The 27157-nt window shown below is 44.2% G+C and overlaps 1 protein-coding gene across 1 annotated transcript in view; it reads right to left on the bottom strand.

Moving 5' to 3' along the window:
- Window positions 1-307: 307 nt before the first annotated feature.
- Window positions 308-27157, bottom strand: part of DPYS (dihydropyrimidinase) — a 62559-nt gene continuing 35709 nt past the window's right edge. Inside the window, exons 7-10 of the mRNA XM_006264098.4 lie at window positions 26014-26156; window positions 8855-9062; window positions 3536-3630; window positions 308-673 (exon numbers count right to left, since the gene is read on the bottom strand). Coding sequence (XP_006264160.1) covers window positions 3553-3630; window positions 8855-9062; window positions 26014-26156 — 429 coding nt within the window. The 3' untranslated portion in view covers window positions 308-673; window positions 3536-3552. The remainder of the gene's footprint in view (window positions 674-3535; window positions 3631-8854; window positions 9063-26013; window positions 26157-27157) is intronic.

Below are 27157 nucleotides of genomic sequence, written 5' to 3'. Positions count from 1 at the left end.
GAGACAGTGCTACTGGATCAGAATCTTTTGGTTTCTAAGAAGGATAAATCAAATTTAGCACCTGGCATTAGGATTGACTCTCCATCTAAAATAGACAGCCATAGTTCAATGAGTTGTAGGGCTGCATGCAGAAGTTACTTGGTAAAATCTGTGACTTGGGTTATGCAGAAGGTCAAATTGATTAATCATAGAAGTACATTCTGGCTTTAATATATTAATCCCTTAACACAGAGTAAATCTTAATATAGAGAATTATGCCTAAGCTATTGTGGATCTATGGGGAATGAATATAGGAAACTCAGGTAGATACTGGAAGGAAATGTATTGCTTTTATTATTTTGATGCATTAATGGATATTTTTCAAAAGTAAAATATGAAGAAATACCATCCCAACAATCAGTGTTTTACAATCTTGCAGAATAGCTGCTATAGTAACATAACTTTGCTGTTTCTTTTTTTAGTTATTCTACTTTTATAACCAGTATTCAGTTCAATTGACTACATTTCTTCAAAGCAATGATTAGAACGATTAAAGTACATTAACTTTTTCAGTGGTTATTTTTCAGGCTGGCACATAAGAGCTCCTGAGCAGTTGATCCTGGCCTTGTTTGCTGGTAGGGCCAGGATGCATTCCTTGGCTGAGGTGAATCAGGTCATTTTCATCTGGTTTTATCTGCAAGGACAAGAGGAAGACAATATAATATAATCTTTCCAAAGAAAGATTTGCTACTTCACAATTTGTCACCAAGAGAGGTAATAATAGAGGGAGAAGTTCTAAGAGCTAGAAAGAATGATTACAGCTCCCTTACTCTATTGCAGCTTTAGCCATTGTTCCTCTCTATTACAAAACCTTTCTCCCTTATGTCAAAGGAAAATAAATGACATGACATTCATTGTCACTGCTACTGATGTTCTGGATGAAGCTTCACTCTGCTGGAGACTTTCACAGAATCGTAGAAATTAAAGATAGAAAAGATAGCTCCATCATACTCCCACTGCAGGTTTGTTCCTTACAGAGTCTCCATTAGGATTTAGTTCTTTCTGCTCCTTTCTCACTGGCATCATGCAAAAGGGATAACACCTTTCCAATGGAACCTACTCCTTGGCTAAGTACAGACAATCAAAGCCCAAGGTTGAATTGATTCAATTTTAGGTTAGGCTAACTTAGGTTAGTCTAAGCTGCATAAATTGAACTGATAAGCAAGTGAACATACATTTTGATTCTGGAAATGCAGCCACAAGCCTGCAGTGGCCCAGGCCAGAAGCTGGGGAGAACTAGAGCATGGCTCCCTGCTCTGTTGGAGCAAACAGCTTAGGCCAAAGCTAGCACTCCCACCCTGCCATGGTGGGGATGGGGGAGATACAAAACGTCTGGAATGCTAGGGAATGTGAACTAAACTTGAATCTGGAGGGGATCTGGGACAGAAGTTCAATAAACCAATTTAACCTAAACCAGTTAAGTTTGATAATACATCCATCCAGGTTTATCTTAAACTAGTTTTGGCTATTTTGAAGGTAGTTTATGCACACTGAACTTCTCTTGCGTTACAAATTTGAACCAGTTTCTGATCACTTATACAGGTTTATGTGTAGTTTCTGTCCCTAGCCCCTTGACATAAGTGCTAAAGCAGTGCTGTAGTGGTCACCAAGACATTCATAAACCATTGTCACAAAGTGCTATCAGCAATAATCCTATATTTCTTCTTTATATTTAGAATGGAAGATAACAAGCATAGGTCAACTTAGAATCTAAGCAGGATACTAAGGAATACTAAGGAATGGTGATATAATTAATAGAATTCACTTTACTAATGTACATAACATAAATATTAGGGGTGTGCAAAACGGGCCCTATTGGATTCAGATTCGACCTGAATCAGGGACAGTGATTCAATTAGTTGATTCAGATCACTGTCCCCAATTTGATTCTGTTGACTCCAAATCTGAAGATTCGATGCTGCTTCAGAGAATCAGCAATTTGGCCATAGACACAGCTTTAAATGTTTTTTCTACATACCTTGAAATACCAGGCGTTACTTGTGAACGCTATGATGTTGGGGTGGATGGAGCATCCCACAGGAGCGTGGGGGGTCCCTCCACATGCTTGGTGGTAAACCCAAAAGTGGATCGGTAGTACTTCCTGTCCACTTCTGAGTTGAGCAGGGAGCACACGGGGAGGGGTGGGGGTGGAGGGCCCTGCACTCTCCCGACTCAGTGATAGGGTGCAGGGGAACCCCAGGTGCCCCCCCAGACCTAGGAGGCACCAGTCACTGAGCCAGGGAGGTGCGGGGGAGAGGGCCCAGTGCACTGTCCAAGTATGAAGTGGACTAGAAGCACTGCTGTCCGACCAAGAGCGCTTCTGGTCTGCTTCCGGGTCTGCTGCCAAGCGTGCTGGGAAGCCCCTCGCACTCCTGTGGAATGCTCCATCCACCCCAGCGTTGCAGCATTCGTGAGCCCCCTGGTACCTTGAGGTATGTAGAAAAAACATTTAAAGCTGTGTCTATATCTGAATCAACAAATCTTTCCGAATCTCTCCAAATCGATTTGGAGGGTTCCAATTTGATTTGGCGAAAAATAAAAGGTCTCCTGATTCAATTTGGTTTAGCAGATTTGGCCACCGAATCGGGACAAATCTCCACAAAATTGAAATGGGGACCGAAGCTTCGCAGAGCCCTAATAAATATCCCTGCCTAGGATCTTCACTATAGAGTATAAAATGTCTCTGATCAACTTAATATTTGGCATTTGAGTAGTATCTTCCATGACCAAAGACTTGTATCAACATAACACTTTTGAGGTGTTAAGCAAAAAAATGACTTGCACAAAGTCACAGTGAATACATAGAAAAACTGGAGACAGAACACACATCCCTTTTCTACCACTGGGGCAACACACTGCCTTACAATCAGGGACCTAATATTAAAGTCTTTATTTTGTCTTGAATCCTGAGTCAACTAGAATACTTCTGTTAGAGTTGAAACTACTTATGTCCCTTCAGTGCAAGCTTGAGTGCATAATAGAACTGTTACAACCCTCAGAGAGGTTATGAATGAGGTAGGTGATCATATTTTTTTTCAAATAAAAGATCAAGTAATTTTTAAAATCAGGTTATTTTCAGTTTTCCTCTAAAAGTATGTGTTGGATTTAGTGCTATTACTTCTATACTGGTCTCATTCCTTGCTCAGACAAGGTTCTCTCAAATAGGGAAGTATTGTTTCAACAATGGACTTAGTTCCACCTTCTCATTCTATGTCTACATTTCATTCAAGTGCTTAAACCAGGCAGAATCTTGCTCAATTATCCAGCAGGATGTCTCTTACCTGCTGCTTTGATTAAGAAGATGGCTTCTATGCATAGGCTGTCGCCCAAACCCATTCTCACAAAAATGAAAGATTAAAAGACATCCCAGCTTCCAGGAGGCCTCATGCCAGACCACCTAATTTGCACTAGGACTGCTAGATATCTTTCCACAAATTTTTAGAAAGGTACTGTAAAGGAAGACTTTTTTTTTTTATTAATAGAAAGGGAAAGTTACCTGCAAGAGCCAAGGCTTCATTTTCTTCCCATGCCAGACATTGCTGAGCTCATCTCTGTATATGGGGCTCGCTCAACAGGGACAGGTTGACAGACCTGTAACAGAACATTTAATTTCCTTTACACTTTTTTGTTTCCCCCCTGAAATTGCATATCGTAACAAAACCAAAGTAGCAACCTGTCTTTCCCAGCACCGTGCTGTAATGCCTCGCAATGTTTTCATCAAGTCTGTCTCAAAGATCTCACTTTATACAGCTACAAAGTGCTTAAGAGGGCTTATGTCCAACTCCCTCTGAGCTGCAATAGGATATAGGAGGCCAGCTCCCCTAGGGGATGTGAAAATCTAACTCTAACATCATTTTTGAAATGCAACTAGCTTCCTTCCTTCTCATTTTACTGCCACTTTAGTCTCTCAGTCCAAACAGGGCCTGGAGCATACTGAAAGTGGTCACTCTGTAGCTAATGAATACTTCTCTAACTATAGGCAAGAATGGAAAGAGCATCGAAATTAAGCATAGTGCTCCTTCCCCAGCAATTTGTGCCATATACCAAGCACTTCCAGCAAACATTAGAATACCAGCTTGGTTGAAATCATATCCACAAGAGGAGGCTGAGAGGTGATCTTATGGCCACCTAACAAACTCTCCCGGGGCGGGGGGCAGCAAGAAATAGGAGATACAATGTTTAGCTGGGCACCTGTTGGGGTAACTAGAAATAATGGCCACAAACTGGAAGAGAGCAAATTCAGATTGGGCATCAGGAAAAAATTTACAGTGAGGGTTGCCAAAATATAGAATATGCTTCCAAGGGAGGTAGTGCTGTCCCCTTCCTTGGAGGTGTTTAAAAGGACCCCTGGCTGGGGTCATCTGACCCCACCACTCATTCCTGCCCTGGGCAGGGTGTCATACTCAATCTAATAGGTCCCTTCTAATTCTAACATCTATGAAACTATAGAACTGAGGACATTTTCGTTTAATGCAAGAAAAATTCTCAGCTCTTGCTGATAGGAAACAAACTTTTGTTTTTATTGTGGCCTTTCAAGTCATACTGTGATTACCATGGCTGCTCCTAATCCAGTTGGGAATCTCTCTTATGAGAAAAACCCTGTAGACTTATGAAAAACCACTTTTGTCCTTTTGACTTTCCAATGTGGTTACTACTATCCATTTCTGCTGCATTGGCATGGATGCCAAAATTTGGATGCTCTGCTAAGACATCCTAATTAGGTTTTAAACAAATAATAAATCTTCTACTTTTGTCTACATGAATATCCCAAATATTCACTGATGTACCATGGCTCCAGATGTGGTTCCAGTAGTTAGCCAGGGTCACCATAAAATGACCCTTTTATTTTCCAATAAAAACACATACAGTCAGAGATAAGAAAGAGAAGGATCAAGAAAGTGCCCAAACTTGTAAAGTACTATGCCCCTAACCCCCATTGGAGTTAAAAGAATTAAAAGCATGCAGCACCTCACAAGAAGAGGCCAAATTACTATAATTTTCAAGTGAAATCCCAACACCGTCTCTCACCCCACTCTCATAAAAATTAGGCGACTGGCATTGATGCCTACACAGTCAGTTGGGTCACAAATTGGCTGGTGGGCCACACCCAGAGTAATTTTCGACCTGGAGGGATGTGGGCAGTGGGGTCCCCCAGGGCTAGGTCCTCGGGCCCGCACTGTTTAACATCTTCATCAGCGACTTGGATGAGGGGGTGAAAAGCACCTTAGTTCAAATTTGCAGATGACACCAAGATGTGGGGAGAAGTGGGCATGCTAGAAGGGAGGGACAGGCTACAGCTAGATCTGGACAGGTTACAGGGGTGGGCGGATGAGAACAGGATGGGATTCAATACTGACAAGTGCAAGGTACTGCACCTGGGGAGAAAGAACCAGCAGCACATCTACAGGTTGGGGAACTACCTTCTAGTCAGCACAGAGGCAGAAAAGGATCTTGGTGTCATTATTGATTCCAAGATGAATTTGGGCTGCCAATGTGGGGACACGGTCAGTAAGGCTAACTGCACCTTGTCATGCATCCACAGATGCATCACGAGCAGGTCCAAGGAGGTGATCCTCCCCCTCCATGCGACATTGGTCAGGCTGCAGTTGGAGTACTGCATCCAGTTCTGGGCACCGCACTTCAGGAGGGAGAGGGTCCAGAGGAGGGCCCTTTGCACAGTCAGGGGGCAGCAGGGCAGGCCCTACGAGGAAAGGCTATGGGACCTAAACCTGCTCAGCCTCCACAAGAGAAGGCTGAGAGGGGATCTGGTGGCTGTCTATAAACTCACCAGAAGGGACCAGAGGGGAACAGGAGAGTCCCTGTTCTCCCAAGCACTACCAGGAGTAACTAGGAATAACAGCCACAAGTTGACTGAGAGTGGGTTCAGGCTAGTTATCAGGAGGCAATACTTTACAGTCAGGGCGGCTAGGATCTGGAACCAACTTTCAAGGGAAGCGGTGCTCACTCCTACCCTGGGGGTCTTCAAAAGGAGGCTAGATAATCACCTATCCGGGGACCTTTGACCCCAGCATTTTTCCTGCCCATGGCAGGGGATCAGACTTGATGATCTGCTCAGGTCCCTTCCGACCCTACCAACTATGAAACTATGAAAGAGAGTCTCTTTAATTTTGAATTGCTGGAATAAGCAGTGTAGATACATCATGGACACAATGGAATGCAATCACTAATCTCCCATTAATAGTGACAAGTGAATATAATATATTTAACTTGAAACCAGACATATATAAGGCAGAGAGCCAGTTTCTTAGATGATGTAATGAAAATAGTTTCAATTTACACTACTCTATACCAGTTTAAGAGCTAGACCTTTATTTACCTACCATATTTTCTCACATACAACGCACACCTTTTTTCTAAAAGCCAGGTCCTGGAAATTGGGGTGTGAATTCTAAGTGAGGAAATAAGGTAACAGAAGTGTCTGCCCCTTTTGCTTCTGCTGCATAAAATCAAAAGTAACTGCACCTTACCTACAGGGAACAGAACAGGGTACAGACTCAGCTTCCTAGTTGCTGTTACTCCGTCACTTAGTACAAGGAAAGATCTTTTTTTTTGTTCTCTTCATTTTGCCTTTCAAAAACAAGGTGACTATCATCTTCTTAGAGACAATATGGCCTCTTGTCTGTTATTAATTCTCAGTAAAAATGAACATATGCTCCTTCAGTGGAACTGGCAGGAAGAGGAGAGTGCATTTTGTAACCCTGTGTAACAATAACAAACGGGAGGCATAACTAGCAGGGTTTGCATCCTGGGCAAACCCTGCTGGAAAGTGGTGGTGGGCCAGAGGGGAGGGATGCTGGGGTGAGGTAGGGAGGGAAGAGCTGCTCCAGGGACACAAAAAAAAGTCCCCGGATGCAGCTACCACTGTGGACTGCCTGCCTTAGTTTTTGCTGCTACAGCAGCTGCAGAGTGTCCATGCACACACTGCAACAGCGGTTCTGTGGGTCTGCTGCTAGGGAGCAGTCTCTGGGTTGGGGGCACCATTCTGGCACTCTCTACCACGTTGGTGCCTAGAGCTGGTGATCCAGCCGTCTCTCTTGCCCCCAAATTACACTACTGTAACAAAGAGGCCACCAGTTCTTATAGAAAATGCAGTGTTCAGAGAGGCCATGGAGTTGAAAGAGTTACTGTAAATGTTACTGCATACCTTTTAACAGTCCAACATGAAGGAAGCACTGAAGCAAATTAATTAGTTTAGAAGCTTTCAAATAGCAAATGCTCACTTGTGTGTTGATCTGTTTCAATTTCAATAAACAGTCATAAATCTTCCTGATTTGGGGTCAGATTGTCAAATGATTTAAGTGACTTGGGAACAAAAATCATTTAAAGGCTGTTGAAAATCCCATCTACTGTCAGCAATACTAAGGCAGCAAACTGCTTCTCATGAGTTGGGTGTGATAAACCACCATAGGAAAGTGTTTTGTGAAGTGTTTCACAAAATTCTTCTATAACTATTTATTAGGGGTGTGCAAAGCAGGCCCTATTCGATACGGATTCGGATTTGGCCCGAATCAGGGGCACTGAATTGATTCGTTGATTCAGATCACTGTCCCTGATTTGATTTGGCCGAATCCGAATCTGAAGATTCTATGCTGGTTCGGAGAATCAGCAATTCAGACACAGACACAGCTTGAAAAGTTTTTTCTACATACCTTGAGGTAGCAGGCATGACTCATGATTGCTGCAATGCTGGGGCGGATGGAGCATCCCACAGGAGTGCAGGGGCTCTCCACGTGCTTGGCGGTGAACCTGGAAGTGGACCGGAAGTACTTCTGGTCCACTTCCGGGTCTGCCAGGAACTGCACTCCCCTGGCTCAGCGATCACCCCAGGTGTCCCCCCAGACCCAGGAGACACCAGTCGCCAAGCCCAGGAGGTGCAGGGGTGCCCCTCAGCGCACTCCCCAGCAGACCCAGAAGTGGACCGAAAGTGTTTCTGATCCACTTTCAGGTTTGCTGCCAAGCGTGATGGAGAGCCCCCCATGCTTCTGTGGGACACTCTGTGCGCCCCAGCATCACAGCACTCACAAGCCCCTGCCATGTAGAAGTATGCAGAAAAAACATTTAAAGCTGGTTCTAAGAATCCTCGAATCTTTCCGAATCGATTCGAGGGTTTCGATTTGATTCGGAGAGATTAAAGGGTCCTCTGATTCAATTCGGATTTGGAGATTTGGCCACCGAATTGGGCTGAATCTCCACTGAATCGAATCAGGGACCAAAGCTCCACACAGCCCTACTATTTCTATAGAAAGAGCTAGACAGAAAATGCAAAATGTCAGGCACTAGTTTAATCCACAAATACAACAAGCACATGCTTTAATGTTAAGATCTGACTAGTTCTGCTACTAGGACTAATTCTGCTGTAGTTGGTTGGATCAAAGCCAAAGTGAGATTTGCAGTATTCAACTTGAAATATGTTTCCCTAAATAATTAGAAAATTGCTGGTCTCTCTCCCCAAAATAGGATCATATCCCAAGAAATACTGGGCATCTATGGCTTTCTGCAAAGCCAATAGTGCTCCAAGCCTCTCATGGTTAGACCAGTTTACCCACATGGGATCAAAATTTCAATGGCCAATGAACCTGATGTCAAGATTATAAATGCTGAGCAATGGAGTTGATGTGAGATTCTTTGTGCAATGAGGAAGAGCAATAAAACAGCTTTGCTTCCTCCTACCTTTGTGATCAAAATGTGACAAGGTAAGGGAAATAACCACAGAATCCCAGAAAGAGCCCCAAGTGACAGCTATTCTTGTGCTTCATAAAGGCTTAATGTATTACAGAAAAATATATTAATTAACCTGATCCCGCTGTTCGATTCGTTTATACACATATTCAGAGAATGGTTTACGGGAAATGTATTTTCCATCTCCTGCTGTGACGCTGAAAACTCCACTTTCATAAGCCACTTTTCCTTTTGAAATGGTTACAACTGGAACCCCATGGCAGACTGTTCCTTCAAATATATTGAAGTTGTTGGCATGGTGATGTGTCTTTGCAGATATAGTCCTGTGTTTACAAAACAAACAAACCACCACATTAGTATGGTCTTTATATTTTAACTTCCACATAAAGAACTATGAAATTGAGGGGGAAGGAAAATTTAGCAGCATTATTAAACTACAAGCTTGCCCTGTAGATCATGAAAGCAGCTGTAAAAATAGAACACAGCATTAACATTTCATTGAAAAGTAATTGCATTTCAAAAGATTGAAGAAGGATTCAAATGGAAGGGCTATGAAGCCTTAAAATACAGAATTGTCCACTTCAAAAAGATCAATATAAACATTTTAAATGTGAAAAACAGCTCCTTACTTTTTGATAATATGACTTTTTTATATATCTTTAACAAATATATCTTAATATGCAGAATTACATAAAACTGGTAAAAATCTAATCTTTGAAAAACTTGGTCTCTGTTTAAGAAGTTGAGGTATGAATAAAACACAACACATTTCACAAGAAACTCAACAGATTAATTCTGAAATTAAGTCACTTTTAACTTAGACTGGATTTGAACTGATGACCAAGAACTGCAACTCCGCCTCTGTTACATTGCTTTACCTAGGGATAACAACAACAACTAGCACCTTATACACATCTCTAATAAAATTCCTGCAGTGACAAAAAGAAATGTAAGCCTTATAATAGGACTCTGAGGTACAGAAGTATTGTTATTTCTAGCTTATAAATGAATATTCAGAATAGTTGTGATATTAACAGCTTATCTATAAGAAGAAATAAACTGCCCAGAATACATCTCCACCTGGAATCCATAAAAAAATCCCTTTACTCCAAGACACATTTTATGTATTGTTTACTCTCAAAATAATTATCACGGCCAATTTCCCCATGCACAAAAACCTTAAGGCTAGATACAGATGTTAAACTTATTGTGTGATAAGCACACAGACAGTGCTCTACAGCTGTAACTGAACAGATGTTCTCAGCACAGAGTACTTTAAAAATGGCGGATCCTGTTCCGAGTTAGCCATGGATGGATGTGGTATTCCCACCCCCACCCACTTCAGCCTCCTGATGGCTCCAACTTGAAGCCACATGCGGCTTCTCACTGTGCCAGGCAGGTAGGGGAATGAAGCCTCCCCTGCCATGTGGATCTGGCCTGGCCTGGCCTGTCCCCAAGACATGAGTTGGCAACTTACAGGGAGCCTACATGGCAGGAAGGCTCCATTCCTCCACCTGCCAACCCCTAGTCCCTGGTGCAGCAGAAAGCTGCAGGTGGCTCCAAGCTGCAGCTGTCAGGAGGCTGGGGAAGGTGGGGGAAGGGAACAGAGCTCCTTTGCCTTGTGAGACTTACATGCCCCCCTCCCCAAGACCTGAGTCAGCAAGCTGGGGGAGGCCATGCACCAGGCAGCGCCATTTCCCCCAACCCCCAGTTCCCCAAACCTTTGTTTTCAGATTTTTCCAGAGCTTTTGGAAGAACATGTCTTTCATAGTGATATATAAAACAAAGACTGAATTAAAAGAAATCACGTTAAATGTTATATCTGAATCTAAGTGACAGCTAATTTTATCAGCAACTTATTTGTGTTGTTCCTCCTTCACAGGCAAAGATGACCGCATCCCGGCGGGGGAGGGGGGGGGGAGGAAGAAGAGAGAAAAGAAATGGGAAAAGGACAGGGAGGGAGAAAAGAGAAATGGAGAAAACAAAGGAAAAAGGAGAAAAGAGAGAGAGGAAGGAGAAAGGAGGGGGGTGGAGGCCAGGTCACATGGATACGTAGCTGACTTATAAGCCTGATCTTTGCTTTGAACAATCTGCTGCAGCAGGAAAGCAATGAGGACTGGGTTCGAGAGGTTTTCATTTTCCTGGCCACATATGGCGCGATCAAGTTATTTGTACAGTTTTCTCAATAGCCATTCTGCCTATGGGAAAAACCTGCTCCTTATTTAGCATGCTTTGAATAGATAACAGATATGTTCACCTGTACACACTCCTCTATGTAAAGGTCAACTTCTAGAGTCTTGGTTATCTGTACCTCTAAGACTGAAGAGGTTGAAGTAAAAACAACAGTAACTAAGCCTCCCTCATTCTCAGACCTGCCAGTAACTTTGTACCAGCTTATTCAGAAGCATAACAACTTGACAGAGTTGGTCTGTGAAATCTTTCTTCCAGCTTATTGCATTGCTCGGACAGGTACAACTGTGATCACAATGCAATTATCTTCATCATCCTCAGAAGAGAGATCATATCTAATCAGTAATCACCCACTGGCACTGCGACACTAAAGTTTGCAAAGGAGGCTTTCAAAAAGAAAATGGAAGCTTGTCAAAAAAGAAAAAAAAGAAAAAACCTAAGGAGAACTGAACTCCTTAGAACCAGTTTGGAATCAATTCAAGCATACTAGGACAGTCATTCCAAGTAAATATACCCCTAAACAAAAGGATGACACGGGAGATAGCATCTGTCAAAGGAACATCCAATGGTAGTTAAAAAAAACCCAAAAAACTTGTCACATGACAAAATGGAGCTCCTGGAGGCTGCCTTAAGGACAAACTTCTACCAAGATCTTTTGTAGCAGCTTAATGAAACAAGCATTAATCTTCAGAAAGTACAGTGTGATCTAAGTACAGACTCTTTAATAGCTCTTGTTAAAAAAAAATGTCTATGATTAGGTTTGACCCCTCGAATCTTTGATAACCAGCCACAACAGTTACAGCATCTCAGACTTGCAAATGTAGAAAGAATGAGTGATCATTTGATTAAAAAGGAACCAGATGGAGCTGGAGAGCATGACTTGCTACAATTATGCCTCAATGCATGAGAAGCAATGACTGACATCATCACCAAACCACGGTCCCAGGAAGCTTCTGAAGGTTCCATTGTTTCCTTGGAATATTTCACTGCTGTTGATGACCCAAACTAATGGCGGTAGTATCTGGATTGCTGTTGCCAAGTTAAAATTCAAGGACCGAGTTTTGCCACCCTTAGTCAGACTAGGTACTATGAACAGCCCCGTTGAAATCAGTGGGATTTCAGTAGTGTAAAGGTGAGATCTAACTTCAAGCGTCCAAACCCTGAATAAGAGTGTGTTGATAGATTTGTTTAAAATGACCCTACTCTGGATACAGATGCTGTACGCTTTTGTTTCAAACTACCCTTCCTTAAATGCAGACTGAGAACAACTATTGTGGGGAAAATCAGAATGACGACTTTTAGAGCCCTTTTAGAGCTCAATCTTTTTGTCCTGTGAGCCAGATTGGAGATGCCCCGTCCTTGGGGGAGGGGTGGGGGCATGATGGAGCCTGATTTGGTCAGGTAGAGGGGGGTGAGGGGCAGCCAAGTCCTAATGCAGCTGTGTGAGGGAAGGGGGCTTGGCCCAGTTGTGCAGGGAAAGGGGGTGTATCCTGGCCCAGCCCTGATCTGTCTGTCCGGGAGGGGAGTGTGTGTGTGCGCGCAGTGGGAAGGGGTAGCAACATTAATTGTCACTGCTCCACCTTCTGCTAAGTTTCCCAGCCCATGGGGAGCCCATAAGGCCAGATGTCATAGGTCCAGATTTGGCCCATAGGACAAGGGTTCAGCACCCCTGGCTTTAGTGGAAGGATTTTGGAAAGAGTTTAGGCCTTGTTCTTCTGTAGCTTACTTCCAAATAACAACCTCAACTTCAGCCCAGTTTCTTTTAATTTACATCAATACAAAAGGAGATTTTTGGTCTAGCATCACTTAGAGCATCAGAGAGCAAAGAAGCCTTTCTGAAGTGATGCCCTTTTGTTATTTTATACTGTAAACCAGGTGACCTAGCTTACAGGAAAAAAAAACCTAGAGCATTAAAGATCACATTTACTTGCATATCACGTGCCCTCCCTACCCACCCCCAAATCAGCCTCCAAAAATTGGGGTGCATGCTTTCAATGGGGAACCTGATTTTTCTTTGCTGGAACAGAAACAGGAGGAACAGATAGCCATGATAGCACAGCATTTGCTTGCTTCAAGATGGCTGCCACTTCTCTGTGACTCTGCAAGCACAAGGGAAAGAGTCGAGTGAACCCTCTCCTACCTACGATTGATTGATCACTGTAGCAAAAGGATAGGCAACCCCTGGCATACGTGCCAATTAGTGGCACGGAGACATTTTCCCTGGCATGCCAGGAGATATGAGAGGAAATTGTTTAAAAGATTTTTTTTTTTTTTTAACTTGCTACTCTGGGCTCTCCAGAGCAGTAACAGGCCCCAGCACTGTGGCATGTGCCAGGGGTGGAGTCAGGAGAATACAGGCAGGGATGCGGTCTGTGTTCTGTTGACCATGCCCCCTGTCCCCAGGGTGTGCACCCCAGCCCAGCCCGGCCCCTGGAGGGAAGCTGCAGGTGGGTGGTGCCAGGGCCTGAGCAGGTGCTGCACAGGGTTGCTGAGCTGGAGGCTCTCAGCAGGTGGGCAAGTCTTGGGCCTGGCTGGGACTTGGGCAGATGGATTCCCTGTCCCACCCGGGTGGTGGCAACACCAGGGCAGGGTCTGGGAGGCATGAGGAGAAGCACACATGGGGGAGGCACCACGGGCAAGCTAGCCCAGCTGGCCCCTTGGGAAGCAGGGGCCAGGCAGGAAGTGGGGCTGCTCTGGGGCTCCATGGGCTCATGCTGCAGCTAGCTCATGGGTGGGTGGGGGCGCCCAGCAGCACCCACGGTGGGGTCCGGTCTGGCCCACGCAGCTCTACAGAGATGGGGCGCAGCCACCATGCCTGCAAGGAGATGCCGCCTGGCCAGGGCAGGATGCTGGGTTCCTCCCAGCCCCATTAAGGAGACAATACTCAGAGCCCAAGGGGTGACAATCCCAACAAGAAGCAAGGGGGGCAAGAGTGCCCAAAAGCCCCCCTGGCTCACCAAGGGCATTCGTGAATGCCTGATTGCCAAAAAGGAGGCGTACATCTGGTGGAAGGGAGGGGCTATCACCAAAGAGGAGTATACCTCCACCACTTGGGTCTTTAGTGGGGCTGTTAGAAAAGCTAAGGCAGATACAGAGCTAGGGCTAGCATCAAGGATCCAAGATAATAAAAAGTCCTTTTTTAAATATATAGGGAGAATGAAGAAGGCACTGGGTAATGTGGGGCCCTCGCAGGATATGCTTGGCAATCTGGTGGTTGCACCAGAGGAGAAAGCAGACCTCTAACAAATTCTTCACCTCCATTTTCCTGTGCAGGGATTGGGACTCCCGGACCAGGATTCCAGACAGACTAGGAAGAAATGCCACCAGGCCTAAGGTCAGGGAGGACTGGGTTAGAGAGCTTCTGGAGGGGCTGGACGTGTTCAGATCAGCAGGTCCAGATGCTCTCCACCCCAGGATGTTGACGGAATTGGCAGGGGTTATTGTGGGGGCCCTGGCACGGCTTTACAAGCACTTGTGGTGCTCTGGCCAGGTGCCACATGACTAGAAGAAAGCCAACGTGGTCCCCATCTTCAAAAAAAGGGAAGAGAGAGGATCCGGGTAACTATAGCCCATTAGTCTTACTTTAATCCTGGGGAAACTCTTTGAGAAGATCATCAAGGAGCACATCTGTGATGGGCTGGCATCAGGGATGATGCTCAGGGGTAACCAGCATGGTTTCATTAGGGGCAGGTCCTGTCAGAACAACCTGATGGCCTTCTACAATCAGGTCACAAAAGCATTGGATTCAGGAGTCGCAGTGGATGTAGTCTTTCTGGACTTCAGCAAGGCCTTTGACACTGTCTACCACCCCATTCTCATCAAAAAACTAGGTGACTGTGGCATTGATACCTACACAGTCAGATGGATTGCAAATTGGCTGAAGGGTTGTACTCGGAGAGTGGTGGTGGACGGGTCTTTTTCGACCTGGAGGGAAGTGTGCAGTGGAGTCCCCCAGGGCTCGGTCCTTGGGCCCGCACTGTTCCATTCTTTATTAGTGACTCGGACGGCAGGGTAAAAAGCAGCCTGTTTAAATTTGCTGATGATACCAAGATGTGGGGTGAGGTGGGTACGCTAGCAGGGAAGGACAGTTTACAGCAGGACCTGGACAGGTTACAGGTGTGGGCTAACAAAAATATGATGGGTTTCAATATGGACAAGTGCAGGGTGCTGCACTTGGGCAGTGGGAACCAGCAGCGCACATATAAGCTGGGAAACTCCCTTCTCGAAAGCACGGTGGCAGAAAGAGATCTTGGAGTCATTATTGACTCCAAGATGAATATGGGCCCACAATGCAAGGTCACAGTCAGTAGGGCTAACTGTACCTTGTCATGCATCCATGGATGCATCTCAAGCAGGGCCAAGGAGGTGATCCTTCCCTTCTGTGTGACATTGGTCAGGCTGCAGCTGGAGTACTGCGTTCAGTTCTGGGCGCCGCACTTCAGGAGGGATGTGGACAGCATTGAGAGGGTCCAGAGGAGGGCCACCCTCATGATCTGGTGACAGCAGGGCAGACCCTACGAAGACAGGCTATGTGACCTTAACCTGTTCAGCCTTCACAGGAGAAGGCTGAGGGGGTACCTGGTGACCCTCTATAAACTCACCAGGGGGGACCAGCAGGGTTTGAGTGAGACCCTGTTCCCCCGAGCACCCCCCAGGGTAACAAGGAATAATGGCCACAAATTGTTAGAGAGTAGGTTTAAACTAGACATCCAAAGGCACTACTTCACAGTCAGGGAGGCTAGGATCTGGAACCAACTTCCAAGGAAAGTGGTGCTGGCTCCTACCCTGGAGGTCTTTAAGAGGAGGCTTGATGTCTACCTGGCTGGGGTCATTTGAGCCCGGTTTTCTCTCCTGCCCAGGCCAGGGGTCAGACTTGATGATCTACAAGGTCCCTTCCAACCCTACTTCTATGAATCTATGAATGTACAAGCAGTAAAGCCCAAAAGCAAGGGAAATACTCACAGTAGAACATAGGCATAGCTAGCGTATATCATCCCTGACCAATGCCTTGAACATGTCCAATGATGGAGATTCAATAACTTTCCTAGGCAGTCCGTTCCACTGGCTCACTGTTCTAACAGTGAAAAAGGTTTTCCTGATATTTAACCTAAAATTAATTTGCTGCAACCTCAAGCCATGGGCCCCAGCCCTATTCTTTGCAGTGAGACCAAAAAAGTTTTTTTCCCCTCTTCTTTATGGCATTTCTTCAAGTATTTGAAGACAGCTATCACATTCCCTTTACAGTACATTTTCTACAAGATGAGCATGCATAGCTCCTTCAACCTTTCCTCATATGACTTTCCTTCCAAGCTCTTTATTATTTTTGTCACCTGCCTCTGGATCTGCTGTAACTTCTCCACTTCTTTTTTAAAACGTGGAGCCCAAAACTGCACACAATACTCTAGATGGAGCCTAGCTAGTGCCAAGTACAGTGGCACTATAAACACCCGTGTCTTGCACCTAATGTTCCTATTGATACATCCCAAATCTGCATTTGCCTTTTGTGTGACTTCATCACGGTAAAGACTTATGTTGAGTCTATGATCTATCAAGACTCCCAGATCCTTCTCCATCCTGCTACCATCCATTTCGTATTTGTATTTTTTATTATTTCTCCTGAGGTGTAGCACCTTGCATCCATCTCTTTTGTATCCTGGGAAAGAAGTATTTTATACCTATACCCAAAATAATACCCCTGAATGATATTTGAATTTGAAATTTCACAAAGGACCTCAGATTAGTCAAATATAGAAAGTGCTAGAGTAAAATCTAATCCTATACAGACAATCAACAAAGCAGCCATCTCCTGGTAAGGCCTATTTGAGGTCTCCAATGGATGTGCTGCTCTCTCAAGTGGTATCACCTGCAAACCTCTTTAATTCCTTGTCCACCCAAAGTTTAAAACCAACTGCTTGGCAGTGCCAGAGTCAGTTAACTTAATGGCTCATTATAATCTACATGATCCCTTCTAAACTCTTCATTCCACTCGTGTCAATGACCCTCTCTTCTTTTTAATGGTTTTGATGTTCCACCAATCAAACTATCCTTCATTCTGCAATTCTGCTGTCTGTTAGCTGCTCTTGGTAATGAAGCTCCTATTTCACAGCCCTGCAGATTGTTTTTAACTCATTATAATGAAGCTATATTTGTTTCTTTTGCAAAACAGACCGAGTTCCCTGGCATATTAGTAAAGCTTCTAGTTTCTTTTTAAGTGGAGAAAAATATATATTGTTTCCTATGTGGTCATGCACCTCACCCTCAGCACTCTCCCTTTCAAAATTCTAGATCTGCCCACAGGTGGTAGGATGACCAGGTTGTGTCATTAAAATATTTTGGTTACCATTTTGGCCTGGGTTGAGTTTTGAGTGTAAACAATGTGTTAATATAATGCAGGAGCATAATGTAGAAGGAAGTAAAACTAGCAACTCAGTGTTTATTTTGAGGAGCCATGTACTCTGATACACATATGGGAATGAGGTTGTGCTGACAAAAAGAGAACATGAGCGTTCAACTGCATTTGACTCTAGAGTTGATCTTTCATTAGTATTTCAGTAGCCTAACATTAGTATTTTCAAAGGAATTTAAGAGATTGGAGTGCAAAACTACTATTGTCTTTCAAAGGGAATAAGGTTTCTAACACCCTTTGGCTCCTTTGAAAATCCAAGACAAGGGAAACATGGAGGATTTTCCTTTCTAAAGGCAAGATTAGTTGCTCTGTCTCAGTAGCTGGAAGGAGTAGATTTTAGAACTGAACAGCTAAGTGATGATGTGGAAGTAATGACAGCTAAAGTAGCACTGACTCAACATTAACTGCCCAAGAGAAAATAATTGCTTTTTCTCACCTGGGACCTTTTATAGAAAACCAGCATCTGGGTGGAGCATCTTCTCTTTTCTCCCAGTGCACTTTATGCATGATTCCTCATAGCTCCCGTAGCATACTCCATGAAGCCAGCTAACCACATTGCCAGTTAATTTTGCTGAAATCCAGCAGAAAGCAAATCTTGCAGGTTTCTCTTCTGCTACAGCCCAAAGCTGCCCCCTACTTTGTAAAGATTATTAGGTAAAGCTACATGAACACTAGACAGACAGATTTCTAAAAAACCCAAAGACCTAAAGTCTGCATGAAAAAGGCTTGTTATATGCCTAGAATGCAAACTAGAAAGCAAAAAATACTTGGTTTGCTATTGCAGTTACAAACCCCCACATACCAGTGTATAAATATTTGCATACACAAATCACAAGCTTTTTAAAGACATCCCCAAAAAGAAAATTTTCTTCTATCAGGAAGGCAGATAACACTGATGAGAGATGTAGATGGTATAAACCAAGAGGAAAGAAGCTGTGAGAATAAGTAGAAAAATCAGCATTTGGAAGATTGGTGTTCAGAATGACTTTGCCGAGGAACTGAATCTTATGTAATTGCACTTCTTTAAAACATTTAATTTAAAGAGGAGCAAGGGATGAAAGTGTTTCTCATTAGGATAAGGAAATCAGCTGCTTAGCCACAGAAATTCTGTTTCCAATCACTCATAATGGAGATGGGCTGGATGTGGGATATGCTGGGAGATAAAATGGAAAAGAGAAAAAGGAAAGAAAAGTAGAGAGCCCTATATCTGCATAAAAGATGTGTGGAAACTCTAATTCAGCGAAAAAGAGAAACATAAGACTTGCTGGGGAGAAAAAGAGAAAAGACAGGAAAAGTTACAATTCTGCATTTGCCCATCAATATCAAATACTCACACTGGGTGTGGACAGATGAACCAATCTTATGAAATGTGTGGATGGGAAAGGGAATGACTGACCTGTTACAGCTGTTTATGCATCTGCTTTCTCTCAGTGAGTGGAAGCTAAATTCAGGTATTTCAGCTGCTGTTTCCTTCCAAGATAAGCTGACTCAGCTGAGATTCAGTTAAAGCGGGGTAGGAGTGGACACACTATGGATTCACACAGGATGAACTAATACAGGCTTAAGTGCGCCTTTCCTTTTAAATTGGAACAACTGTTTTGCTGTTCAATGCCATAGGCAGTTTGGGTTGTATCCAAAGCCTACTGAAGTCAATGGAAAATTTTCAGTCGATTTCAGTAGGTTTTTGATGAAGCCCTTCATGTCTGAACACACAAGGAACTAAATATTTCCATGGAAATGCTCAGGATTTTCCCCATTGATCTTAAAGGTGGTACTCAGCCCTTTGCAGGATTGACCCTTTGTTGCTGCAGCATTCAGATTCCTTGCTTTGCCTCCCTGAAATGAGGTCTAGAAAGTGCTGCCTGCCAGTGTCTCTCGGGCAGAAAAGGTGCCAGCTACAGGTCAGGTGAGATTATGTTCATTTGTGCATACCCCGGCACATCCTGCATACACACGCAGCCTGCTCTGCCCCACTCTCTCCTTTGGATGGAATCACTGACTGCTTTTGTTTCACTGCTTTATTGCTAGGATGCATTTTGCCTCAGTGAGCAAGCTGGGAGGTTGTAATGAAATGTATCCCATGTTCTTGGTCAAAAAATGAACTAAACAAGTATGGTGAGTATGCACGCATGTTTTCTCAAAGGTCTCTTCCAAAGCATACCTGCAATCATGTGCAGTGTTGTGTTGGGGTATACAGGAATGCATCCTGGAGCACATGAATAAGGTGTCAGATCTTTTGGCATCTATGTAGGTGCAAGAAATACCTAACTAGATAAGCTCTTAAAAATTTCTAACTTTGCAAAAGCTAAACTACTACTTCTTCCTGGAGCTTTCAAGTAACTTTTAACTTATCTTTTCTAAGATATTTCCTAATGAGTTTGTATATTTAACATTTCTCTGCTCACACTGCACAGAGGTCTTGAAAGCTAGTACAACAGGATCTTGAAATAGTTGCACAAAATTGAGAACTGCACCACAGTGCACTGCTTTTTTGCACAAACAATAGTGATTCCTACAGAAGGAGTCCAAGGATCTCAATGTGAAAGAGACCCTTACAACAAAGGTCTTGGCTAAATGGGCAGAATGATGGAAATGGGAACCTGTGTCAACTGCAACAGCTACTAGATCACTGAGCAATCAAGCTGAATCCCCTAGATTCTTATAACCTAAAGGGGAAGAGACAGTTACAATGTACAGAAACAACACACTTTGCTGCTACTGTGCAGTGACACAGTAAGGCCAATTCACCTGATCTCATGCTTTTTTTGTTTTGTTTTTTCCCCCCTGCCTCTTAATCCTTCAGAGGGATGTCAGATCTCCACAACAGACCTTCTCCCCCCAGTTCCCTACAGTGATGTATCAGCAGCACTTGTGCAGTTCTTTAGACTGCAATCATCAGGCATTTTGAGATTACAGCACCACTACCTCCAACTGCAAGGACTGGATGGATATATATATATATATATATATATATATATATATATATACACAATGCTGAATGTTTGGCTTTAAATATGCTGGCAACAAAATAAATGAATAAGAGGAATAAGGGAAATGTCAAACCACTGCCAAATGTAACAAAGCACAAAAGGCTGTTTGATCCTTGTGTATTAAGTGGTTGAAGTTTGTGAGCTTAGTTTTTCTTGTAGCTCATGCATGCCCTCTTCAGGATTTTTGGTGGAATGTACAACAATGTCACTAGTAGCACAAAAAACGCTTAGCACTATCTGTACTTATTGATATATTTAACACACCACTACAGATGACAACCTTGCTTCTATTGAAGTCAAAGTTAAAATTACAATTCCAGTTGCAAGCAATGGGAGTAGGATCAGACTGCAAACAAAAATCTGAATTGAAAATGTGTCTGTTCCACAAGGAAACAGAAGTTTGCTGCTTGAAAACATATCAGTAAGTTGGAGCCCAAACTTATGACAAAAGGCAATTAAAGCAGGCAGAAATGTGCTGGAGAGAAATGGAGAAAACATGAATAATTTTAGGGGCTGGACAAAGCAAACTGGAAACAATAGTCTAACTTTGGGATTCCTCATGTTCCAGTTACTCAGAAAAGCAGCAACCAGCTTCCTCAGCAGAGATCACAGCTTCACTCTCCTGAAACAACTCACAGCCGGGATCTCAGAATGTGTTTTGCTCATGATGCCAGAAAGCTTAAAGTACACAAGCATAAGTATGTTTATTAAGTACATAGGAGAAGAGATACACTGGAGTGTGGGCTTTCATGCTAAGTAAATGGGAGATGGTGAGTAAAATAAACTAAAAGAAACTTTTGACAGAGTCCATGGCACCCTATGGGAGCTCTGCTCTAACCAGGCAATTCAAAGAGAGTAGGGACTTCCATACAATTTAGGTTTTTAAACAGTAACCCCCATGTTTTCAGCAAAACAGAAGCCTAAGTCCATTTCTACATGCCACAAAATTGGCCTTTGAAGTAGCTTAATGCCCTTTTGCACCACTTTAATGGTGCAGCTGTTTGCACGTGTTGGCAGCATAATGCGCTTTAATGGCGGGCTGTTTGCACGCGTCAGTGGTGTAATGCACATTAAATGACTTTGGGATGCAGCAAAATAAAACACCTCTGAGGTAGTTTAGTTTGCTGCGGAGGGAAGCAATGGGCCCGGTGCATCTCAAGGGCTGTGCAGGCAGCCCAGTGGCAGCCTGTGCAGGCAGGCTCCACTGAAGGGGAAAAAAAAAGCAGGAAGCCTGATCTTTTTTTTTCCTTCTTCTCCCTGAAGCCTGCATGCCTGCCTGAGCTGCATGGGAGCACAGTGCTTCCCTCCACAACTGCGGTGCCCTCTGGGTCTGCTCAGGCCAGGTGCTTGCAGGCAGGTGCCGCCTGAGGGCAGCGCCGCTGCCGCAGGGGGAAGCGCCAGCCCCCTCCCCCTGTAGCTCACGAACTGCTGGGCCTGCCAGCAGCTAACCGTTCCCTCCCCACTGCCAGAGAGGCAGCTAAGGGCCAGGCCCGACCCTTGTGTACATGCCATGGGGGTTTACTCTGCCCTAAATTGAAGCAGTGTTTTTAAAGGCCCACCACTTCAATTTTGGGAGAATTAAACTGAAGTAAGCCCCATGGCATGTACACATGCCCTAAAGGATTTTTATATTGTGCTAATGGGATTTTGCCACTTGTAATGTGTATACTGTAACCATTCTGTCAACACCAAGCATTCAAACCCATAAAAGTCTACCCCACATCTCATAAGATTGTGACCTTCTTTTTGACCCAAGATTCTTGAACAAGAAACTTCTGAATTCTTTTTCATAGATTCATAGATGTTAGGGTCGGAAGAGACCTCAATAGATCATCGAGTCCAACCCCCTGCATAGGCAGGAAAGAGTGCTGGGTCTAGATGACCCCAGCTAGATGCTCATCTAACCTCCTCTTGAAGACCCCCAGGGTAGGGCAGAGCACCACTTGGCAGAGCTCCCTTGGGAGCCCATTCCAGACCTTGGCCACTCCAACTGTGAAGAAGTTCTTCCTAATGTCCAGTCTAAATCTGCTCTCTGCTAGATTGTGGCCATTATTTCTTGTAACCCCCGGGAGTGCCTTGGTGAATAAAACCTCACCAATTCCGTTCTGTGCCTCCGTGATGAACTTATAGGCAGCCACAAAGTCACCTCTCAACCTTCTTTTGCAGAGGCTGAAAAGGTTCAGGTGCCCTAGTCTCTCCTCATAGGGCTTGGCCTGCAAGCCCTTAACCATACGCGTGGCCCTTCTCTGGACCCTCTCCAGGTTATCCACATCCCTCTTGAAGTGCAGCGCTCAAAATTGCATGCAGTACTCCAACTGCGGTCTGACCAGCGCCCGATAGAGGGGAAGTATCACCTGCTTGGTTCTGTTCGTCATGCATCTGCTGATGCACAATAAAGTGCCATTAGCTTTTCTGATGACTTTGTCACACTGCCGACTCATGTTCATCTTGGAGTCCACTAGGACTCCAAGATCCCTTTCCGCTTCCATGCCTCCAAGCAGGTCATTTCCTAGGCAGTAGGTATGCTGGACATTTTTCCTCCCTAGGTGCAGCACTTTGCATTTCTCCTTGTTGAACTGCATTCTGTTGTTTTCTGCCCATTTGTCCAACCTGTCCAGGTCTGCTTGTAGTTTTTCCCTCCCCTCCAGCGTGTCCACTTCTCGCAACAGTTTTGTGTCATCCGCAAACTTGGACTTTTCTTTGCCTTTTGATGTCTAAGCATTTAGGGTACACTCAGGTCATATTTTGAAGCCCTTCTTTGCAAATCTTAACCATTCTAAGAAGAAAGCATGAGATTCTCTCTTGATTCTATGAGTAGGAGCTTTAAGAGACTCCAAATATTGTACAACTCAAGATAAATGTGAGAAGTCTCTTTCTGAAGGTAAGATTTGATGAGATTTGGTGATCTGAAGCTATATCCACCAAGAGACTCAAATGTTGTGACACTTGGTGCAGCAACACCTAACCTGTAGGCATGCGACTCTGGGAATGGAATCCTCATCCCTGAGCTAGGTGCCCACGTTCATTTTACAGTGCGTGGGAAGAGGCAAGTGATATTCACAGTATGGGGCAGAGCGGGTCCTTATGCTGGCAAAATAGGGAATGCTAAAAAGACAGGTATCTTAATCCTTTCCTTTTCACAAAATTTGGAGTCTCCCTATAATTCTGAGGTGTCAACTGAACATTCTTTTGAATATACACATCTGAAATTCAGTGCCTTCAGCTCCATCCGAGGGTGCTGAAGGCACTGGCCGACATCATTGCAGAGCCACTGGTGGGAATATTTGAATGCTTGTGGCACATGGGCCAAGTCCTGGAAGACTGGAAAAGGGCCAATGTGGTCCCCATTTTCAAGAAGGGGAGGAAGGAGGACCCGGGCAACTATAGGCTAGTCAGTCTCACCTCCATCCTTGGTAAAGTCTTTGAAAAAATTATCAAGGCTCACATTTGTGAGAGCCCAGCAGGACAAATTATACTGAGGGGAAACCAGCACGGGTTCATGGCAGGCAGATCGTGCCTGACCAATCTAGTCTCTTTTTATGACCAGGTTATGAAACGCCTGGACACAGGAGGAGGGGTGGATGTCATATACTTGGACTTCAGGAAGGCCTTCAATTCGATATCCCACCCCATACTGGTGAACAAGTTAAGAGGCTGTGACTTGGATGACTACGCAGTCCGGTGGGTGGCGAGTTGGCTGGAGGGTCGCACCCAGAGAGTCGTGGTAGATGGGTCGGTTTTGACCTGGAAGGGTGTGGGCAGTGGGGTCCTGCAGGGCTCGGTCCTTGGACCGATACTCTTCAATGTCTTCATCAGTGACTTGGACGAGGGAGTGAAATGTACTCTGTCCAAGTTTGCAGATGACACAAAGCTATGGGGAGAAGTGGACACGCTGGAGGGCAGGGAACAGCTGCAAGCAGACCTGGACAGGTTGGACAAATGGGCAGAAAACAACAGGATGCAGTTCAACAAGGAGAAATGCAAAGTGCTGCACCTAGGGAGGAAAAATGCCCAGCACACCTACAGCCTAGGGAATGACCTGCTGGGTGGCACGGAAGTGGAAAGGGATCTTGGAGTCCTAGTGGACTCCAAGATGAACATGAGTCGGCAGTGTGACGAAGCCATCAGAAAAGCCAATGGCACTTTATAGTGCATCAGCAGATGCATGACAAACAGATCCAAGGAGGTGATACTTCCCCTCTATCGGGCACTGGTCAGACCACAGTTGGAGTACTGCATGCAATTCTGGGTGCCACACTTCAAGAAGGATGCTGATAACCTGGAGAGGGTCCAGAGAAGGGCCACTCGTATGGTTAAGGGCCTGAAGACCAAGCCCTATGAGGAGAGACTAGAGAAACTGGACCTTTTCAGCCTCCGCAAGAGAAGGTTGAGAGGCGACCTTGTGGCTGCCTATAAGTTCATCATGGGGGCACAGAAGGGAATTGGTGAGTATTTATTCACCAAGGCGCCCCCGGGGGTTACAAGAAACAATGGCCACAAGCTAGCAGAAAGCAGATTTAGATTGGACATTAGGAAGAACTTCTTCACAGTTCGAGTGGCCAAGGTCTGGAACAGGCTCCCAAGGGAGGTGGTGCTCTCCCCTACCCTGGGGGTCTTCAAGAGGAGGTTAGATGAGCATCTAGCTGGGGTCATCTAGACCCAACACTCTTTCCTGCTAATGCAGGGGGTTGGACTCGATGACCTATTGAGGTCCCTTCCGACCCTAGCATCTATGAATCTATGAATAAATTGTCCCTTTTTGCAACAAAAGACTATTCTTTACAATTACAGCATGGCTTATAGTGGTGCTACTCACCTTTTGTTAATGTCTAAGTATAAACAGCCAAAAAACCTGAGGCTGAATCAATTCAATCTTGGCAGGTTAGTTTCAACTGTGATGATTGAACCAATGAGCAAGTCAGCAGATATATTTTATTTTGGAAATGCAGCCGCATGCCTGGCCCAGGCTCCCTGCTCAGCTGGAGCAGATACATTAGCCAAGGCCACCCTAAAGACCACAAGTCAGAATATTTCTGACATTATGGATTCCTGTTTGAAATCTCTGGGTTTATCTTTTCACTTTTGCACACCTAATAGTGCCAACATTACATGGCACCCTTGAAAGGATTTCAAGGCACCACCGGATGCTGTGGCATCCTGATTGAGAATCACTGGGCTGGTCATGAAGGCACTTGCTGAGGAAGTAAGAGAGACCCAAGTTTAATGGCGTCCTCAGCATGAAGAGGTTCAAAGCTATCAGTTCCAGGAAAGTAATCTGTAATCTGGTGATTTAGGGCAAGTTGGGGTGGAGGGACCTCTCACCAATTGTTGAAAGGGGGCCACTGTCTAGAAAAGAATGTGATATTTATGATAAGAGGGTTGAAATGAAATTGCACCTACCATAGTATTAGCACTTAATATAAACATTTTTTATTTTGGGGCACCAGAATGTGTAACAGGCAAACTTTATTTTTGTATATATGAGCAGTCCAGAACTAGCAGTTGCTCCGGAATTCAAAGACCTCCTCTTAAACTACTGTAAGAGCCAAAGAGCCTGCAAACAATGAATGTAGAGCATTGTTAAAATGGAACATTAACCCACTGTTCTGTTTTACTACTACAAATATATTCAGATTTCCTCTCCTGCATTAAGTTTGGGTAGACCAGATTTACCCGCTCAGATCCTACCTTGTAGCTTTGGGGTCCCAAATGACAATGTCAGCATCAGAACCCACAGCAATTCTTCCCTTCCTCGGGTACAAGTTAAAGATTTTAGCTGCATTTGTACTGGTAACAGCTACAAATCTGTTTTCGTCCATTTTACCCGAGTGCTGCAAGACAGTGCAGAAAAGCCAAAACATTAATTTTGTAAGGAAAGAATGAAAAAAGCTCCTGTCATCAAAAATACAAGGCCAACTGATACTGACATAAATAAACCTTTCTTTTTGGTACACTCCAGCAGCCTCTGGCATCACACGTAACCAAATTGGTTATCGGATCAGTATCGGCCAATATGGCTGGTTGATATCGGCTATCAGTATCAGCCAAGAAAATCTTTATCAGTGTACTATACTATGCTATACTAATGGCAATACTATTCAAGAATCCAGAAGTGAAAGCAAAGCAGGTGGAAGATATCATCAGTGGTAAACCAAACTAAATGATACCATGAGTCAGGGGAGCAGAATTCAATATACATACACACCACCAGAGAGAGAGGGGCTACTCTGTTTTTTACTGAGTTTACTCTCATAAACTGCTACTTTTCTGTGCTCAGAAAAGTAGCAGTTTATGTGGTTGGAGAGAGACAGCATATAATAGTGGAGGACTTCAGTTGCATAATAGAAGCAGGTGACCGAACATGGGAAGGAGGAGATGGAACTTTAGACAGTTCATCCAAAGTGTTAGCAAATATAATAAAAGAAGAGTCACTAAATAAATGTGTGGACAGGGGAGAAAATGTTTACTAAAACTCACCCCAATGAAAAGAAACTATCAAGAATTGATTTTGTGTTCATTTCAAAAGAGAGAGAGATAAGGAAGAAAAACTGTAATTGTGACATTTAGCAATCACTGGATGCTGAAAGCAGAACTGTCTCTTGGTTAGAGCCCTGTAAGAGGACGGGAATGTAGGAGTTAAATGTGCAACTGCTACAAGATGAGGAGATATGTCAACATACATGAGGCAGTATGAGGGGTGGAGGACACCGAAGAAATATTTTAAGAGTACCAGAGACTAGTGGATGATGGTGAAGAAGAGGATGGAAGAATTCTTCAGAGAGAATGTTTTTAGCACAAGCACCTTGGGTGGAAAAAACTATGAATGGTCCTG

Source organism: Alligator mississippiensis, chromosome 3 (genome assembly GCF_030867095.1).
Source record: "Alligator mississippiensis isolate rAllMis1 chromosome 3, rAllMis1, whole genome shotgun sequence".
Lineage (NCBI taxonomy): Eukaryota > Metazoa > Chordata > Crocodylia > Alligatoridae > Alligator > Alligator mississippiensis.
Note: the sequence above shows the minus strand (reverse complement) of the source record. Positions and strands in the feature narration are given on the sequence as shown.